General features: G+C 42.5%; 1 protein-coding gene, 1 long non-coding RNA gene and 1 other non-coding gene across 4 annotated transcripts in view; 2 read left to right on the top strand and 1 right to left on the bottom strand.

Moving 5' to 3' along the window:
• The first annotated feature begins 1522 nt into the window (after positions 1-1522).
• On the top strand, positions 1523-14386 carry LOC116408803. Its single transcript, XR_004221264.1, has 2 exons — positions 1523-3821; positions 13651-14386. It is a non-coding gene; the product is annotated as an uncharacterized LOC116408803 (long non-coding RNA).
• On the top strand, positions 13684-13775 carry mir22 (microRNA mir-22). Its single transcript, NR_049656.1, has one exon. It is a non-coding gene; the product is annotated as a microRNA mir-22 (primary transcript).
• A 1730-nt stretch (positions 14387-16116) lies between the features above and the next one.
• The window catches only part of LOC100498581 (apoptosis-inducing factor 3), a 38638-nt gene continuing 34323 nt past the window's right edge, over positions 16117-20431 (bottom strand). For both annotated transcript variants that reach the window (XM_002936058.5, XM_031896756.1), the window contains one exon: positions 16117-16955. In XM_002936058.5, coding sequence (XP_002936104.2) covers positions 16922-16955 — 34 coding nt within the window. In that variant the 3' untranslated portion in view covers positions 16117-16921. The remainder of the gene's footprint in view (positions 16956-20431) is intronic.

Below are 20431 nucleotides of genomic sequence, written 5' to 3'. Positions count from 1 at the left end.
TGTAGCTTGAAGCTCAAGAGCTCCAGGAAACAGAAGTTTCCACTGTACCAATTATTCCATTTCTTAATTTCCTGTCTCCTGTCTTCATACCTAACCTTCACCTTCTGGGGGTAAGACTGTTCTTTGGACAATTTAAACAGCAGAAAGCAACAGTATTTCTGCCCCATGCCGCCTCGAGATCGCTGGTGCCATCTCAGCCCGTTTTGCCCCAGCATTGCCATTTGGGGTCTCTGGGTATCATAACCATTGTACACCCTCTACTTGTATGCAGTTTTGGGCTGGGAACCCAGAGGCCCACCAGAAAACCTGAGACCCTAGGCCCGCTTTCCAAACTATTTTTCCTCCTTTCCTCACCCAACCTCTTTATTTTACTAGTCTCTTTTATTTACATGCTAGCATCTATTCTTCCATTTCTCCTCTTTGTTCCTACTCAGAAATGGGGAACGACCATGAAACAGGCCAAATGGCCAGGAGCAGGAGGGCCCACCGGGAGTGTTCCTGGTATCCTGGTGGGCCAGTCTGTATGGCCATACACTGCTTGTATGGACATACAGAGACTTCTGAGGTTCCTGGTACCATCTAAATCCCTCCACCTGCACTAGTTATGCCCTTATAATGCAACATTGAGCCTTCTCCAGTGCCCAGTACCATCATTCCTGCACTCCGCGAATTATGCCTGTGTATGGCAATACCCTACCGCCAGTGGTCCCTAATACCATATCAGCCCTACACCCCCTTATAATCAAACTTTGGCTTCCTCCGTTCCCTAGCAGCATCATTCCTGCACTCCCCATTAGTTACAGTACTGCAATACTGGGCCTCCTCCAGCTCTCCCATTACTTCCTATGCACAACTGTCAAGCAGTAAAGCTAAATGGCTAAGCCAGCAGCGGTGGGACCGAACCAGACTGCTCGGCAGAGCTCACTTGTTCAGTTCCTGCTCATACACTAGTGTAGGCTAGCTCCGGTCCCCATTCCAGCCTGACCCTTGGAATATTACGCAGCCAAGTCACTAATGAGGATTCCCTGTAAGTACAATGACATAGAATGTAGCGAAATGTAATCGCAGCTTTCCATAATGCGCCTTCTAGGAACGTCACTAGCCAGTTACTGGAAAGCTCAGTCCCCGCAACCCAGCTTGCGCAGCCCTGGCAACTCTCCGTCATTCGCCTGAGAGAAAGTGGAACATAAAGCCCCTCCCCCTTTGACGAATGCGGGGCGCATGGATACTTTCGCAGTTTCGCCCATGGAATCCTTGCTTTAAAAATGCCAACTCATAAGCGCACAGGGTTTACGAGGAAGTAATACCGGACTACATATCCCACTGTCCTTCGCGACAGGGCACTTCCAACAAATCAATCACCGCGTTTGGAAAACGATAGGCGGGGATTTACTAGAACTTTGACACGTCACGGCAAAGGACGCAACGTCAATCGTGGCGAGAGGGCGTGTCCTGTGTCGATAAGAAGGGGGGCGTGGCCGATACGTTCCCTCGGTATTAATTATTCAGGAGGGAGGGTAGCTCCTGTTCTGATTGGGCGCGGCCGGCTTTAGTCGCTTTGCGTCATCAGTTTGCCAGCTGATCGGAGTTTGGAGCCGGCTTGCTGGGAGTTGCGGGGAGACAGGACAGGTCAACGAGTGGGAGCGGTCACTAGAGAAGCCCGATGTTTTCTGCCATCCCGGCGGCGGTGCGTTCGGCAGCCCTAATATCAATTGATACCTATTGGAATTCATTCTTTTAGAGGGCTTTCTATGATCGGGGTGGGGTGTCTGGGGCATCTGCAAGTGAGGTGTAAGCATAGACTGGGTGGGGAGAATGCGGTAGATTGGGGATTGTGTCCTAGGGATGTGTCTGAAATGCTGCCCACCCTTTGTGGAACTACAGCTCCCAGAAGCACTAAAAAGCTTCGGGTGCGAAGGGTTAATGGGAGATATAGTGGGAAAAAAGCCCTGGAGGGCATTAGGTTTGACTACCCCGCTGATTGGTATGGATTGTGCAATAGGACTGGGTTTTTGGATTAGGTGAGTGGGCTGGAATGGGTCTGTTTGGGTGTGGTAGGTGCGATCTTTACATTGATCGCCTCTCCATCTGTAGCTGAACTACGTCCCTAGCATTCCCACCAAAGATTTGTGCCGGTAGAGAATGCTGGGAGGGCTAGTTTGGCGGCCGCAGGCGTAAGAACGCCCTATAGAGCGATGTGAGTGGGGTGCTGGGCAGTGCAAGATACTTGCTGAGTAAGGTGGGTGACGCATAGAGAGTTACAGGGAGCAGCTTTATGCTGGGCTACAGTGCCGGGCCCTACAGTGTGTTCGCCCAATAGGAGGGAAAGAAGTTTATAGTTGTGTTTCTTGGTATTTATGGAGAGGGTATGCAGATTGGGTGTGCCAGGGCATGCTCTGTAGGTTATATACAAGATATACAGCCCCAGATTCAATTCTGTGACAGTGGGCCCTTGGCTTTAGTGAAGTCCCTATTGGTACTGGTTAATATCACTTGCCAAGTTACTAACTAAACTAGTATTGTGTGAAGCAAATTGGTTTATCTAGCCTGCTATTTAGTTGGATAGAAATGATGAACACGAAGGCTACAGTTTGCAACTGGGTGGCTAGTGGGTGTGGTAGGCAGGTTGATAAGCTAAAGTCTGGCCCTGGAAATTGTATATAACCAAAGCAGTTAGTAGATATAGTAGACTGGGTTTATGTATATGAAGGTGGGTTTTGAGGAGTACAATGAATGTACCCTGGAGGATGGAAGGCAGGATGGTATCATGGGTGTGGTAGGAATGTATGTGGTGGAGGGGGAGTTGGGAAATGTGGTGTTGTTGAGGTAGCCATCCATGATAGGGGCTAAACTGTTATAGGTGTGGCAGGCAGATTCTAATTTGAATCTGGTATTGCTGGTATGGCAATTTATTTGGTATATGATAGTAAGGTTGGTGACTGATGCAACATGGTACTGGGAATAGGCAGGTATGAGGACTTTTAATACTGTATAACGAATATGATATATATGTATAATATATGGATATATATTGTAAGCATTCAGTGATACAATATGTTACTGAGAATTTGGTGGCAAGGTTTGAGGGTTGACAGTGGTCCTGTAGCAGTTTGTAGAGGGGAAGCACTTAATGTGGGCAGGTGGATATGATGGGAGGATGGAAAGTGGCATTGTAGTTAAGGCAGGCAGGTCAGGTAGTGAATCTGACAACATGGTGGTATGAAGGTGCAATGTGGTGGACAGAATGGCATCATTTATTGTGTGAACATTTGGCAGTATGAAAGGGTGACAGGTAGTAATGTGCCCTATGTTGGAATGAAGGGTTGTTGAAATGGCAGACTACTGGCAAGGTGATATTATGGCTATAGCAGGCCAGAAGGTGGCATGCATGTGTGTGGCTATGACAGGCCTGGCTGGTTATTGCAGATGTGGCAGGTTAGTAGGAGGGTGGCATGGCAGGTTGGGGGGGTAACATGAGATGCCAGTAGAATTTTGTGGTAAGGGTATGATAGATAGGGTGGCAAAGGGCATGTGGCAGGCGAGTTGACCATTAACACAAAGTTTCTGGCTTCCAGACAGGAGGGTTGGTTGGTGCGAGTGGGCATTGGCCACACATGTATCTGTGCAGGACTTGCCTGGGGTGGGACTAATAAAGTAGGTTAGGCAGCAGCTTGCCCAGGTAGGCGCCACAAAGCTTATTGTTGGTACCTGTGCTGTTAGTACCTATAGGCTGCCGACCCCGGTCAGAGCTACGGATCCCAGCGACATAGAGGACTGACCACACCCATCGCGCAAACGTGCCCCGGAGCCTGAATGTAACGGTAAGGGCTTGTCAGGGCACGTCCCGTCTGAGCTGCGTCCTAGCCCGGTCCGTTCGCTCCCCCTTCTGTCAGCCCGTCTCTCTGTAGCTCTGGTTCTTGCTGCCTCACTCTGCGTCTGTCACTTTATATTGTCTTCGTCTCACCTTTCCCATTCGCACCTATTAACAGCAGCCTCACTACCTACAACTGTAATTGTCTTGTCATTTGTCACTTTCATTCGGATATCATGGGCCAGTGGCTTTCTGAGACTAGGGGAACTAGAATTGTCGGGGAATGGTGGGAGTTGTAGTTATAGAAGAATCGGGGAGTTACAGGTTGAAGCATGCTGCATTTTCTGCGTCTTCCATATGCTGCCTCCCCCCCCCAGCGCCCTCCTTCCCCGGCTGTTGGGTCCTGTCTGCTGCGCTGCTGGGAGAAGCTCTGATTCACTCTTATGCAACAACCTGCTGTTACAGAGGCCGACACTGGGGGAGACAGAGCCGCTTGCCTGGGTCATGCCCTGGGGACACGTAAGAGCTGGGGCCATTGAGTCCTTATTATGAAACCCAGTTCCACATTGCACTGCAGCATTGCCTCCTCCCTTGGGCTGCACATAGAAGCTTTGTGTTTGGCTTCCCAGGCTCTTGCCCACAGCAGGACTCCTTCCCCCCCAGTAGTCACCATTGGCCTTGCACTTTTTTTTAGAAACCAAACCTAGATGTTCAGCTTTGTTACTTTTTAAGTTCATTAGAATCAAAGGCTGAAGAACGGTTACACAAAACTATATTTTCCATTTATTCTCTTTGTCAGCCAAACTAAATGTATAATGCGCTAGCAGATGGCAACTATAAGAACCTATGGTGTTACTGCATCTTTATATGCACACAAAGTGGTACTGAAGAGGTTGGGTTACTGGCTTACAGTGGGCTCACAAACTGGTAGAGAAGTGATTGTGTTACTGGGTTACTCTATACTCACAAACAGTCGTGATTGTGTTAGTGGATTATATTATGATCACAAACTAGTACAGTAGTGATTGTTTTACTGGCTTACCAGAGGCTCACAAACTGTTACAGTAGTCACAGCAGTGATTGTGTTAGAGTTGGTTTGGTGCAGCCATATGTCAGGGTCAGATACCATCAGGACTGGAGTAAATCAGTGCAATGCAGGGAGTTGGGGCCATGTTGTGATGCAAAAACTTGTGCCCCTCCAGCAACTGGTGTACAGTACTCAGCCTGCAGCAGCTGGAGGGTGATATGATGGATATTATACTAAGAACATCTAACACTTGTTATACAATGTCTTTTGTATTTTTCACAATAATACATTCTTCAAGGGAGGCCTTGTGGTACTGGTTCTCCAGTCTTTCTCTCTGCCCTTTTTGCCTGTTTGCTTCCAGCCTACCATCTATTGTTTAGCTTTAGTATAGTATAGCTTTCCTATACTATGAACCTTCTTACTGCATCAGTAGCTGCTGCATATCAGCTGTTTAATGCCCAGTGGCATTTTTAGCTCCCTTTTGACCATTCCCCATCAGCCACACCAGCATGCCTCCCCTAGTTTGGTTTGCAGTCTGAGTACATAAAGCACAATTCTCAGCTGCATTTATAAGATGGCAGCCTTTTCTGTCCTCCTGGGGTGGGGGGTGCTTATAGCTAGTGCCAAATGATTGATGCTGGTCAATGTAATTACCATTATATAGGCGAGGAAAGAAAGTAATTACTTGATTACTGGGATGAGAGGCAGTCAGAGTGGCACGGATTTGAGCAACTGCTCCCTCACTTGCAAGGCTTAGCACCAGCCTAGTGAAGGCTCCTTCTCCAGAGGGATTACCTGAGCCCAATGATCAGGCAAGTGCTTTCTTAACTTACAAATACCATGCCAAATGCTCCATTAAACAGTCTTTTGCCAAGCAAAGGACTGGTGTACAGTAAGCAAAATGGTTACAAGTTGGTTACTATAGGGTAGTACTGATAAACGTGTGTATTAGTAGTGGTGCATGATGGAAATATTAGACTAGGGGAGTTATTGAGAGGCATTACTGTACTATGGTATGATGCAGGGTAAGCTAGTGACAGATCAGTTTTTTATCTCTGCTCTTCTCTTGCGGTGCCCGGTGTCAGCTTTATGTACAGGCAGCATGTCCGGGGTTGAAAGGTTTGGGTAACAGGGAAGGCATACACTGTTTGTGGTTAAAAATTTGTGGCTTTAAGAATGCTAGGTGCAGAAAAAAAGATGGTTCAGCTTGGAGTCTTTTCTGTTGGTGTTGGTGCAGCCAACAATAAAGGGGACATATACTCTAGTTTATGACTTAATGTAAAACAACTCTGCATTTCTAAACACTTGCAAATGACATTATTATTCTGTTTTTTCTGTTGAAAGATTTTTACATATGTAACCTGTGTGCTTATTGGCAGATCAGCCAATTTAAATGAATTGCATTATGGTACCCTTCACTTTTGTACCACTCAGTTTGACAGGAGCAATAGAACTGAGCAGGGAAGAGGCAGGAAATGCTTCCTGTCTTAGTAAGTTAGCCTTTTGCCATTTTCCTGGGCTAGATGGTAGGTTTTACTTTCAGGATATTTGCGGTGTAAAAACTACTAATCATGGAGTTATATTTTATATATATATTGCATTACATAATCCAACACTATATAGACCAGTGTTTTTCAACCTTTTTTGGGCAAAGGCACACTTGTTTCATGAAAAAAATCACGAGGCACACCACCATTAGAAAATGTTAAAAAATTTAACTCTGTGCCCAGCAGCAGTGCCCCCCTAGTACATTGGTGCCAAGAGCAGTGCCCCCCTAGTACATTGGTGCCCTGCCTACGGCACACCAGGCAACATCTCGCGGCACACTAGTGTGCCGTGGAACAGTGGTTGAAAAACGCTGATATAGACTATACTGGACACAGACCATTTGCATATGCAACTTTACAAAAGGCTGGATTCTCCCACCCTCTTCTGTTGCCACCAGAAAATAAGTGTTTCCTGTTTCTGTACATTTTTAGAAACTTGGGTAAAATATTCTGACCCAGAGTGTTAGTGTTCAGAGCTAGTGTATCTGATTGTCAGGCCTGGGCAATCTGTGGATTCTGGAAAATGCCAGAGGGGCTGCTGTGCCTGTGGTGGACTGTTTGGGCCTCTGTGTAAATAAAATGACAGGGCCTATTGTGAATCCCAGTTTAGACTTGGTTTTAGTAATTGTAATAATGTCATCTTTAAACCTAACCTGTCCTAAAATTACTCCTGGATATTATAAATAATAGAGGAGTGGGCAGTTGTGTGTACAGAGCTGGTCACAGTTTATTTCCAGGGGTTGTTTATCTTAGGGCTATGTCAGAGAAACGCTACTACCTACCCAAAGGATAGGATTGGCACAAAGGTCATACACCTTTTGGCCCATTTTGGGAATATGGTATGGCAAAAGGTACCGGTCTAGCTAAAGAATAGAGTAGCTGATGTTAATTTTTTGTGTAATATGTTTTATGGAATCAGATGCTACTACAGGTATGGGATCCCTTGTCTGGAAACCCCTTATCCAGAAAGTTCCGAATTACAGAAAGGCCATCTCCCGTAGACTCCATTATAAGCAAATAATTCTAGTTTTTAAAAATGATTTCCTTTTTCTCTGTATTAATAAAACAGAACCTTATACTAGATCCCAACTAAGATATACCGTATATACTCGAGTATAAGCTGAGTTTTTCAGCACCAAAAATGTGCTGAAAAAGTAACCCTCGGCTTATACTCGAGTATATGGATTTCAGGGTCTAACTTATTGGCATTCAGACATGCATCCATTCGTTGCGCGCCCCCCCCTGTCTATGAATGCCAGGAAGACAAACTTTTATTCTTGCAGGGTGGGACTCTGCCACATACTGACACCTTCTCTCACAAGACTCTGCCACATACTGACACCTTCTCTCATTGTAAGTAATTGACTTTACAAAGTACTCATCTAATCCAGTTGACTAAAATCAAAACCTTCATAGGGACACTTTATGCAAAGCATGGCAAGTTCTTGATACTTATTATGGCTGCTTCCTTAGCTTTCCCAAACTTGCTTTAGTCTGCTGCTGTTGCATTTTTCTTACTTTTTTTTTATCAGCAGTGTTGTAACTCTTCAAGGCAGGAGGGTGAAAGGGTCCGCCATCCACCTTTCCCTAATCTACAACTGCCAACATGTTATATTTATGAAGAGTTCACAGGGGGTCATGCTGAGTGTCCTTTTATTATTTATTTGATTATTGAAACTTAGCAGTAGTGGCTATGTTTCCCACCCTAGGCTTATACTCGAGTCAATATGTTTTTCCAGTTCTCTTAGGTAAAATTAGGTACCTCGGCTTATACTCGAGTATATACGGTAATTAATCATTATTGGAGGCAAAACAATCCTATTGGGTTTAGTCAGTATTTAAATGATTTTTAGTAGACTTAAGTTATGGAGATCCAAATTATGGAAGGATCCGTTATCCGGAAAACCCTAGGTCCTGAGCATTCTGCATAACGGATCCCATACCTGTATTTCTATTTTAGTGATGTGCAGCATCTGGTTGGATCTTGGTTGGTTCTGTGCTGCTCCTGGGTTGTTGGCTGTCTGGCTTAGTAGATACATTTTTTTTTTGCATTACTGTTACAGGTTCCCTGTATTTAGTTTTGCCACCTTTTCTCTAAAAAAAAAATACTGGCCTGGCTGTATTTGTATCTCCCTTTAAATAACATTGGCATCGAGGGTAATTTCTGCTGGCCAGGCCAGTAAAATACTGGGCAGGTGATAACCTCAAGGTTCCCTTTTGCCTCTGGTACTCAAGCAGTTTGGGCCCTCCTCACCATAATTTTATTTTGCAATTTGTAAGCAAATTATGGTATAGTAATCATGAAAATTCATAAAATTGGTGTCATTTTTATTGTTTACCATAACAGCCAGACTTAAATTAGCAGTGATCATTTAATCACAGTAAGTATAATAAAATACATTTCTGACACTTGGTATGGATAACTAACATTTTACATTAATATTTTAAATTTCTGCCTATATAGATAGGACACGTATAGTAAATCTATAGTAGGGCTGCATCAAATCCAGGGTTCAGTTAAGAAGTCGACTAAAACACTTAGATTTTAATTAGTATAAAAGGGTAATTGGGCATTGTTTAGTTTTTTATATTTACTACCTATACTGTAGTAAGTTTAAAAAGAGATAATGAACTCTTCATAAACAACCCCCTCCTCAGAACATAGAAAAAACTAAAGATTTGACTGAATTTGAAAATTACAGATTTGTTTTTGTGCCTTTAGATTTAGACAGTAATGCCACAGGCCTCAGTCTTTGCTCATGTTCCATTACAGGTTGGTTTGGTGCAGCGGATATCAGTATCAAAGTCCTTGTTCCAAACTGTTTGCTGTGCAGTTATGGTCTGTGGAATCTGTTTATACCCAGTAACATAGGTCAGTCGGAAAGCAGGTGTCTGTTGGGTTACCATTGTACCTTCATTTGTAAATGACTTACAATTTCTGCTATTGTGACACATTGGACTTTTCTTCCAGTTTCCAAAGTGGCTCAAAGTGTAAGAAATTACCCCAGATAGGACATGGCACAACCGCTCCATCTGCAGCACTTGTTTGTATTGAGCATTACAAGTTGCAAAAGCCATTTTGTGATTTAAGGCGACGGAGCAACGTAAAAAAAAAAAACTGTAGCGACACACTGGCCGATGAAAATTTCAAGTTCTGAGAGCTGGAAAGAATAAACTGTTCTTTGAAGCACAGAGTCCTCTGTAAATTAGCCTAAATTAGTTTTACTTTGTTTATGAGGTAGTTTAGATTTAGAGTTTTGTGGCTTTTTCTAAAAGGGATTAGAATCCTTTTCATAGGTACCTGATGGGCACACTGATAGGGCAAGCAAAAAGTGCCACATAAGGGCACAACATATGTATGGCTGTCAGTCTGCTATTAATATGTAGAATTTTCTGATAGCCAGGGCCAAAACTAGGAGTTGGCAGATTCCTAGGGCGCTTCCCTCTCCATCCACGGCACCACTGCGCATACGTGTGCTTAGGCACGCCTGTGGGAGGGGGGCGAGGTGGCCAGCCAAGTTGCCTAGGGTGCCAGGCTGGCTTTGCCCACCCCTGATGATAGGTTATCAGCATGCACTAGTTCTCTGCCTGCCTATCAGTGCTAATTGGTTTATATAGCAAAAGAAGTGGAGGCTGTAAACTTAAGTATATTTTGTAGTGAAAAGAAGCAGTGGGCACTGGCCATTATGTGGACTGAGATTTCTTTGAGCCCCAGGCAGTGCTTAACAATCACAAAATAAAGCACAGGGCTTACAACAGCCCTTCAGGCATTTGCCAGAATATCCAGTTTGCTGCTTTAGGCTTGGTACTGGTTATTTATATAGTGGAAACTGGCACCAGAAGCTTGTTGTAAAGAGAATGAGAACTGGCACCCCAGCTAATTATACAGCATAGGAAGTTGGTACTGGAAACCTAAACACACACAGTAGGAGACAATAGGTACCACACACTTCATACAGTGTCAGTAGGAACTGCCCCAAACACATTAAATATAATAATAGTTAGGGGGTACTGGCACCCTGAGTATATTATACGATGGAGATAGACTGTGGCACCCCACACATATTATTCAGTGAAAGTTGATATTGGCAAACCAAGCACATAAAGAGGCTGAATCCTAAGCACATGGTTACAGCACAATGCTGTTAGATGGTGTGGCCACTGTACTACTGTTGTGTCACCAACTTAGGCACTGCTAGGCATGAAGCAACAGGAATCCCAGACTACCTGCTTAGTGGTCATTTGTCATATGACTCACTGGAACTTGTCTATTATAATAAATAATGTACCCCCTGTTGTAAAATATGAGGATATTAGCAGTCACCTCAGAGATCCATGACCTGTATAAAACCACTCTGCCTTCGTGCTTGTGATTTTTTATGGTCATGGAACCCCCCTCAGTGACTTATATAGTGAATAATGTACCCCCTGTTGTAAAATAAAGGGATATTATAAGTCACCGAGGGGGTTCCATGACCATATAAAAGCACAAGCCCGGAGGCAGAGTGGTTTTATACAGGTCATGGATCTCTGAGGTGACTTCTAATATCCTCATACTTTACAACAGGGGGTACATTATTCACTATATAATTTATAGATGGGGGGTTGGATAGGCATGTCGAAGTGTAAGCGTACACCAGCTCTGTGCAGCAAGAGTTATCAGCCAATGAGCAAAATAGATTGGGCTGTGTCCCTTGTCCTAGAACACAAGTATAGATAATAATCACTGTCCATTTCTGGAGACCTCTGGTGTTGGGGAAAGCTTCCCATGGCTCCCCTGGCTTCCGAAGCCATGTGATTTGCCCACCTCCCCTCAGTTTAGAATGCAGTCTGTGGTTTCCAATACAAGGTGGATGTGTAAGGAATTAGTTGCATGGTTGTCATTTGTGATGCAGGCAGACAGGGATAGCTGCTGATCTGTCCATCTTATCCTGTGACTCTGACTCACGGCATGACGCAGGCACACTTGCTAATTGGGTCAGGAGTGAAACCACCAGTTGAGATGGCTGTGTTCTGTAGAAACGTGTCCTGTTACAGTTGTCCAGGAGATGCCATTCTTACAGGCATTTAGCTAATCTGGAATCTGATTCCAATAATCTGATCAGCCATACAATGGCAGCATTCACACTTTTCATATTCATTAATTTATATGGACTTACTAAAGGTGGAGCCAGGGTGGGTAATGCAGGAAGGCTGAGACCCCAACCACAAATAATGTAATGGAGGTATGTCCTGCATATGGCCCTCCCTTGGTGGTTCAGGCATAGTACTAAATGGCTGTACTGTGGTCCGGGCAGGACGTACCTAACTGAATGGATAATCAGGTAATGGCATCACAGTGGCCCAGTGGTTCGCACTGCTGTCTCACCGCAACGGGAGTTTGTATGTTCTGCCCATATCTGCAGATTTCATCTAGGAACCACGGGCTTCCCCCACACTGCAGAAATATACAGACTGTTTTAATTGGCTATTGATGAAATTGACACCCAAAAAAGATTTATATAGGCATAGGGTTTATATAGGCATCGTGACATGTTCCTGTTACAATTGGAACTTGTCACTTTTCAGAAGCAGGTCAGAAATATGGGTGTTCATTTTCTGGCCAGTGCAAGGGACACAGTAGCCTCCCTTTTTTAATCAAAGGAATAGTTTCACTTCTTTAGACTAGAAAAATCAAAATATTACTGCCTAGCTGCCAGAGACCCAGCAATTACTCAAGGTCTAGAAATATTCTAGGTTCATTCCCTGACCATGGCTGTTCCCTGTAGAGAAGGCCAGTGTGCTGTATTCCAGCTTGTGAGGAGGAGCTGAGCCTATGAGAAGGGATAGCAGCTCTGGAAAAGATTACAGGGAGGTGGAGCCCCTGGATTTTAACATGGTGTATATGACACCAAGGGGCCGTCAGCTGGGTTAGCATTCATATCATATGTGCTAGGCATGTGAGGAATGCTCGGCATCCCAGCCCCTGTCCCAGCAATGCACGGAAAAGGAAATTTGGTCTGGGTGTCTAATGAGCACTTTAGCAGATGTGTGTGTTAGCAAGGTAAGAGGTGGCAACAAAAACCTATGCCGAGTGCAGAAAGTGTCCTGGCTGCTCAAAAGGAGAATTATTAAGATAGCTAAAGTCCAGATTACTGTGAGATCAGCCTAACCATAAGCTTTTAATACTGGAATGTAACTGTATTTGTCAGTATACTTATTTAATGATATATAAGTCATCAGTCATTTATCTTTGATATGGTTTAAAATACAGGGCAAAATATGCTCCTTGGCCCTAAATTTAACAATAAAAGTTTTATAAAATCCCCTTCGCCTCCTAAACGCTTTGGATTTTCTTCATGTTTATAAATGTAATAGAAATTTTACTGCAATAGCCTGTCTGGCTCCTATGTGTATGTTAATATACCCACTGCCATAAGAGTTTGCCAGACATAAGGTAGAGCAATGCACCTAACAAAACAGGAAGGCCCCTGGGCTCTCAGGCCAAAGTGTCATATGAAGGGATTACTTGCTTGGAAAGCAGCCAGCGACCAGGCCAGAATTGTGTAAAGGCATTGGGAGGGAAGCTGTTAGAGGCAGCAGGCCACCCTGGGACAATATGGTAGTCCGACACAATGGCTGCAGAGAAGACTGGACTTGAAATTCAATAAGCACTGACCTAGACCACTGTTCCAAGGGCTTTTTTGTGACAATACAGGTATGGGACCTGTTATTCAGAATGCTTGGGGCCTGGGGTTTTCTGGATAAGGGACCTTTCTGTAATTTGGATCTCCATACCTTAAGTCTACTAATAAATATTTTAAACCTGAATTAATCTCAAAAGGGATTGTTTTGCCTCCAATAAGGATTAATTATATCTTACTTGGCATCAAGTACAAGGTACAGGTATCTGTTATCAAGAAAGCTCCAAATTACAGGAATGCCAACTCCATTAAAATCGAATGATTCAAATTTGCACTTGATCTTAACTGGTGGTCTAAATTATGTAAAGACATCTTATCTGGAAATCCCCAGGTCCTGAACATTCTGGATAATAGGTCCCATGCCTGTACTGTTTTATTATTACAAAGAAAAAGGAACTATTTGATTAAAATGGAGTCTATGGGAGATGGCCTACATGTGATTTGAAGCTTTTTGGATAATGGGTTTCCATATAATGGATTCCTGCACTACAAGAGTCATCTGGTAATGGGGCAGCAATTGAATCTATGGGATCTATTACCATCCGACACATACTAATCATGAACCTGTTCTTCTCATTGCAGAATAGAAACCCACTCTTTCTAGCCCATGTTTTTCTGGCCCGCTAGAAGCAGTTCTTCAGTGGCAAGCTTTATGTTGTTCCTCTGTGCTAAAGCTGCCAGTTGAAGAACTGTTGAAAGTGGCTACTGTTCGACTGGGATTATTGGTGTTTTGGAGGAAAACAAATGGATACAGAGAGGCTGCAGGTAAATCCCTGTAATCCTGCTGCTATACCCTGTACGACTTGGTAAGTAGATTAGATCAGTTAGTAGGTATGCCTACTTGTCGCTATCAGGGCACTGGTAAAAGTAAATGTTCGGTGTCCTATGGCCCCTCACTGCAGGAATATAATTTTTTAGGAATTCTAAAGTCACTAAAGTGCTGGCCCACTGCTGAAAACAGTGATTTTTATTTAACAACTTCTGCCACAATGAAAAATAAGATAGCTTTTTGGATAAAGGGTGCCAAACTGACAAAGTAACACTCTATTAAAGTAGTTGCTCCGTATAAACCAAATGCATATATATGCCGTGCCATCTAATAGATTATCTTAGCTGATGCGTTTCCATGGGACTTTGTGCTGGCTTTCTGTGTGTTGTAGGAAACGTAACAAGATGGAAGCTTTGGGAGAGAAGCAACACATCAAGCAAGTGATATAAGAAAATACTTTATATTACTGTAGTTTTTGCCTACAATTCAAGCAAATGAATGTATCTGTCATTTTATAAACTTTGAAACACAATAAAAACCTAAAACTGATTTAAAGATTTATGATTTTTTTTTTTTGCTGAATCAAGGAAGCCATTGTATCTACCATTGAATTTTCTTCCAGTCTACACTAAGAAACTATACATAACCTTCATAAATAGTGCCACGTCCCCTTTCCAGTTCCTATCTGACGGCAAACATTGACGTCTAGGTTATACATACATTAAGCCTTTCCCCTGCTTTGGTTTAAATAAGCCCGCTGGGTGTATTTACTACAGGTTGTGAACTCTTCTGAAAAAGAATGCTGCAGCTCTGCAGAGATTGGATTTAAAATCCACACCCTGTAAACTGAAATGCCATTGTGTGCAGTGTGACAATGGTTTGCATTGCTCAAGGGTAAATTCAAAAGGGCAATATTGAAATGCAAGTCATAGCTAAGGTAGAACACTGGAAATCTCCATGTTTTAAAAGTTATAAATTGAGTTATAAATTTTTAAGGATAAAATATAAAAGCTTGTCTGTCTTGTGAATGAAATGAGTGCAATTGAATATATGAAGGGGTACATTTTCTTTGCCCAGGTGTGGCCTGCACAGAGTTCCTCTCCTAGCAGGTTATTATCACTTTCTGTAGGCCTCTTGCACATTTTGTGTGTGGATAATTGGGTGCCCATGGGGCTTGGTGTCACTTGTGTATACGATATTAGAGGACAAACACAATTGCTCTTTTGTGGTCCTTATTAAAGGAAAACTATACCCCCAGAATGAATACTTAACCAATAGATAGTTTATTTTATGTCAAGTGACCCATTGAAGAATCTCCCCAAACTATATATATATATATATATCTGTAAATATTGCCCTTTTACATCCTTTCCCTTGATCCACCATTTAATGATGGGCTGTGTGCTCCCTCAGCGATCAGCTGACAGGAAATAATGCAGCTCTAACTGTAACAGGAAGTAGTGCAGGAGCAAAAGGCAGAATTCGGTCCATTCATTGGCTGATGTGGCCTAGCATGTATGTGTGCCTTGGCTTGTTTGTGTGCACTGCAAATCCTATGATCACAGGGGGCGGCCCTTAATTCTTAAAATGGCAATTCTCTATGTAGCATTACCCAATAGCACATACTACTGAAAAAGTATATTTTTATGAAAATGGTTTATTTAAATGAAGCAGGGTTTTACATATGAGCTTGTTTATGCAATATATTTTATAGAGACCTACATTGTTCGGGGTATAGTTTTCCTTTAAGTGCTGGTGCATGTAGCCAATCCACTACTTTCAGGCCATGTGCCATGAGTCACAAAAGGGCAAGAGTTCTCAGAATGGTTCATGTTTAAAAATTCCCCAACCTATCAACAGCCTTCCCTTTAAAGGGAAACTATATGCCCAGGATGAATACCAGTTGATAGTTTTATATCAGTAAATGGCCTAATAAAGAATTTTACCAAACTGGTATATGAGTAAATATTGCCCTATTACAGCTTTTCCCTTCAGCCACCATTTTTGTGATGGTCTGTATGTGCTCCCTTTGATACCACCTGACAGGAAATAATGCAGCTCTAACTAAATATTTTCATCATTTTAAGATTGGTTTATTTAGATGAAGCAAGGCTTATATATATATATATATATATATATATATATATATATATATATATATATATATATATATATATATATATAATCCCCCATTTTGCTGTGTAGGTGAATTCCCGGCAGCAACAAAATGATTAAGAATGTTGCTCCTACTGGAATCAGCTCTTCCTTGTAGTGCAAGACAAGCAGGTTTGAGCAGGAACATGATTGTAAATATTGCTAGTCAGGACATTTTTTAGGTGACATTTGCATGGCACCTAAAATATATGGTAAAGATGAAAATAATCTTTGTGTAGGAGATTTTATGTAATACAATCTGTTTTTCCCAGCATTTTTCATTTGACTACTGTAGTCATATTGCGGGACTGTGATACTGTTCAACAGTTTGCTACAGCCAGCTAGTTTATAGGAGCACAATAAAATATAACACATCAGAATGGTGGTATACAAATTGTGTTTAAAATGTGTTCTGCTCATTTGTATAATTAAAACTTTATATAAAACTTTGTGCACCATTTTGCTGTTTCTTTTAATCATCTCAATGTATCTACAAAACATAGTAAAACATAACTCAGCCAAACTTGTTAATAGAGATGGAAAGATAAAATGACTGGAGTAGTACCAAGTTGTTATGCACCAGCTTGGGGTGGTCTGGGGTCTTTTGTCCTCCCACGTGTCCCCTGCACCAGTTCTAGTAAAGCACATGAGCAGTGCAGAAAACTCTACTATGCATGTGCCCACCCAAGCCAGATGGGGGGTCAGCTACTAAGCGATGCGCTGCCTCTTTTCTACTCTTCCAAACACTACACCAGGCTGAGGTACTCTTTAAAGAAGATCTAACAGCTTGGCACACCCCCAGTCATTTTACCATTGCTTCCCCTTTATGTAAATTGACTATATTAGGCATAGGAACTCCAGGTGCCAATATAGGATCTCCTCTTTGTTTGTTAACTCTTCAGATATACATGTGGGTCCTCCTGGAAGGTTTTATTTGGCTATCAGACTCAAAAAATCTTCTTCCCTGTAGAAAAGAATGGGACTAGTTAGCAGTTCATTCGGCATTATAGAAATAAACTTTAACACCTTATAATACAGTAGTGAGGCCCAACTGCCACCTTAAGGAATGGAAGCTTTGCCCTTAAACATTAACAAATCAAATAAGAATGCAGATTTCCAGTACCCATTGTAGAGTGAACTCTGCAATATAAACATGCCCTGAATAGACTAAAGGAAGTAAAATGATCTTCTAACTTCAGTAACTATTCTTCCATACTGGTTTATAGGCTGAGACCACTGGCTTTTCAAAGTTGTGGGTTTGGCAGTGCCTAAATGGCTTAAACCCAACCAGGAGGACACTAACCCTATTGTGCTTATTGTGCTTTCAAGGCTACCATAGAGGTGATCACAATGTAGCCCAACTCTGCTCTGTTCCTGGAAATCTGGTGTGTTGAGTATGGGGTGACAGTATCCCTTAAGATCCTGTGCAACTGCTTCTTATTACAGGAAGGAAAATAGCTGCAGCCACAGAAAAGTAAATGTAATATAATATAAATACATGAAATACATGTGCAATGCTGTAGCATGGGAAGGCTTTTACCTTAACAGCCCTTGCCCTCCCTTAGCATGGGGGTCACTGAAATCTTGGTGTTTGTCGCAACAGGGTTAAGATTACTTGCATGGATGGGCAGAGGGGAGGAGGTTAGGCTAAGGCAAGTGGTTGCGGCTATAAGCCAGTGTGTAAGACTACTAGCCTCAGGCTTTGACAGGGTTAAAGTTATTCCCACAACTTACTGTTAAGCATTCTATTTATAATATATTATTTATTATGTAAAATAAACAGGCTGTTAATAAATTTGCTACGGCCTTTTCAACCCAACGTAATGTGAGTTTAAATGTTTTAAAGAAGAAAAATGCGCTACTGAGGCAGTTTATTGCCAATAGATTAGTCACAATAGTGCAAGATAGAATGCTATATTCTGCAGAATGCTTTACCATACCAGAGTAAACCGCCCCCTAGATGCTCTTTCTGTTAGCAGCTGCCATTTTAGTTTGGTCTGACTTCACTTCAGTGCTGCAGCTCTGTGCTCAGATTACAGCAGAGAAGGGAGGGGGAGAGAGGAGCAAACTGGCTTGTGATGTGCCCTGAAGGATTTTTCTGAGAGCAGGAAGTCTGACACAGAAGATCACGTATACAGAATAGAAAAAAATAAATGTTTTGTTTCAAAGCAGCATTACTGTGAGTGTTTATGGCTGTATTTACATATAACTTTCTGATAAAGCTTACTTAGTGTTTACCTTTACTTCTACTTAAGTTAATGGGTTGTCATAGCTGTCAAGTGTCCCAGAAGTCTGCCAAAAATCCCACCCAACCTCTCCCGATGGCTTTTAAATTCTCATGCTCATGCGCAGTGGTCATTCCATGATGTCTGCACGTGCGCAATGACATACCCATAGGATTTCAGCTGCATGCACCATAATAATTCCCTGGGAGACCATCTCTAGGGGTTGACAGGTCTGGGTTGATTGGTTTGGGGTGAGGGGTGGGAGGTGATTGAGGCAGGAAAAAGGGGCTTGAACAATGATGTTGCCTGTGTGATGGAAGAGCTAGAGTACAACCCATCCTTGCGAGGACACAAAGCACCCAGATAAACAGAAAGCGCAGCATTTCTTTCTCTGTTCCCAACTGTATCCAGCAATGTGCTCAGCCAGGCATACTGTTACAGGAGCTGAAAGGCTGCGTGATTCCAAGGGAACTGAGGAAATGGAGCCTGAGATGAGCTTATACACTGGTTATATTGCTCCCAAATGATATGAGCTCTAAATGGCCTTGTACAAGATACATTTTTTCAGGCACCACACACTGCACTATTGTAATATTCCCTGGAGAAAAAAGTACTAGGGTGACACTTCATATTCTTCCTTAAGCATGCAACCTTTTTAATGTCTTATGGCTCTCTTTAAAAATACTGCATCTTATTAGCTGTGTTCATGGGGAACAGTGGCTATTATGAAAAAATCTGCTGTAGTAGATGCTAAATTACTTCATTTTTTTTCTTTTTTTGAAATGTTGAATTTTTCTTATAGTTTTTAAAATATAACCTATTAGTGTGCAACCTCAACCAAATATATTTTTCAGTAAATATTGCCCTTTTACATCCGTTCTCTTGATTTTCCATTTAGTGACAGGCTGTGTGCTCCTTCAGAGATCACATGACCAGAAATAATGCAGCTCTAACTGTACCAGGAAGTAGTGTGGAAGCAAAACACAGAATTCTGTCCATTCATTGGTTGATGTGGCCTAGCTGTATATGTGCCTTGGCTTGTTTGTGTGCACTGTGAATCCTATGATCCCAGGAGGCGGCCCTTAGTACCTAACATAGCCGTTTTCTACTTAGGAGTACCCAAAAGCACATACTACTAAAAAAGTATATTTTTATGAAAATGGTTTATTTAGATGAAGCAGGGTTTTACATATGAGTTTGCTTATGCAATATACTTTTATATATATTTTTATAGAGACCTTCATTGTTTGGGGTTATAGTTTACCTTTAAGGGGGACCTGTCACCCAGGCATTGAAAGCTTTATAATAAAATTTATTTCCAAATGAAGCCAAAATTCTTTTTTTTATTGAAAAATCCATACCTGTTATAAAGGTATTTAAAAATCTTAGTTGTCAGTCATATATTGCCTGCTCTGCCTCTGTGCCATAGAGGTGGGGCGGGCAAATTATTTCACTTTCCATTCACCAGCCTGTATCATACCATATGGGGCCAGATACCTGCTTCCCAGCACCTACCTCCTTAAGCCACTTGTTATTACCAGCACATCTGGTGAGACTTGAAATTATTATATGGGATTTATAAACTACAAAAGCCACAAGAGCATTAGCAAGGCTGGGTACTAGTATTGCAGTTAAAGGTGCCCCACCTCTCTAGCCCCTGCCTGCTCCTATTACCCACTGTTGTCTCTAGGCTTTCTCTTGATCACCTCCCCATCACTCACTCAAACTACTGCTGCAAAGTTACTAGCACAGACTTTTCAGGAACATCACTGCATGGTGAAGCTCAGGGGTCCTTCCTGCACCAAACTTTACTGTTGGTAATATTAATTCAGGTAGGTAATATCTGCCAATCCCAGACCGGTCACACTGCCAGATAGTGGATCAGAGTTTGTGGATGAAGCCTAGGCTTCCAGGCTGGTGATGTCTGTGCATTGGTCAGACACACCTTTGCAACTGATTGCAAACATTCAGTTAAAAGGTGTCAGTACTTAAGGCCTCCAACACAACTTTTTATTTAGCCCACAGCCATGGATCCCCACAATTCGGTTGCAAGTGTTGGAAGCAACTTCTATTGTCACATTTATGTTGCCGCTATCCTCTCTGTTGCTAACTTGAGTGTTCTTGTCTCAGAGGCCCGCCTGTCACCACTCCGTGTACATCAGCCAGGGCACTTGACTTTACAGAGCATTAGAAGTGGAGACAGGCATTGTTCTCA

The sequence above is a fragment of the Xenopus tropicalis genome, chromosome 2 (genome assembly GCF_000004195.4).
Source record: "Xenopus tropicalis strain Nigerian chromosome 2, UCB_Xtro_10.0, whole genome shotgun sequence".
NCBI classification, from domain to species: Eukaryota; Metazoa; Chordata; class Amphibia; order Anura; family Pipidae; genus Xenopus; species Xenopus tropicalis.
The sequence above is the reverse complement of the archived record's forward strand: the minus strand, read 5'-3'. Positions and strand labels throughout refer to the sequence as shown.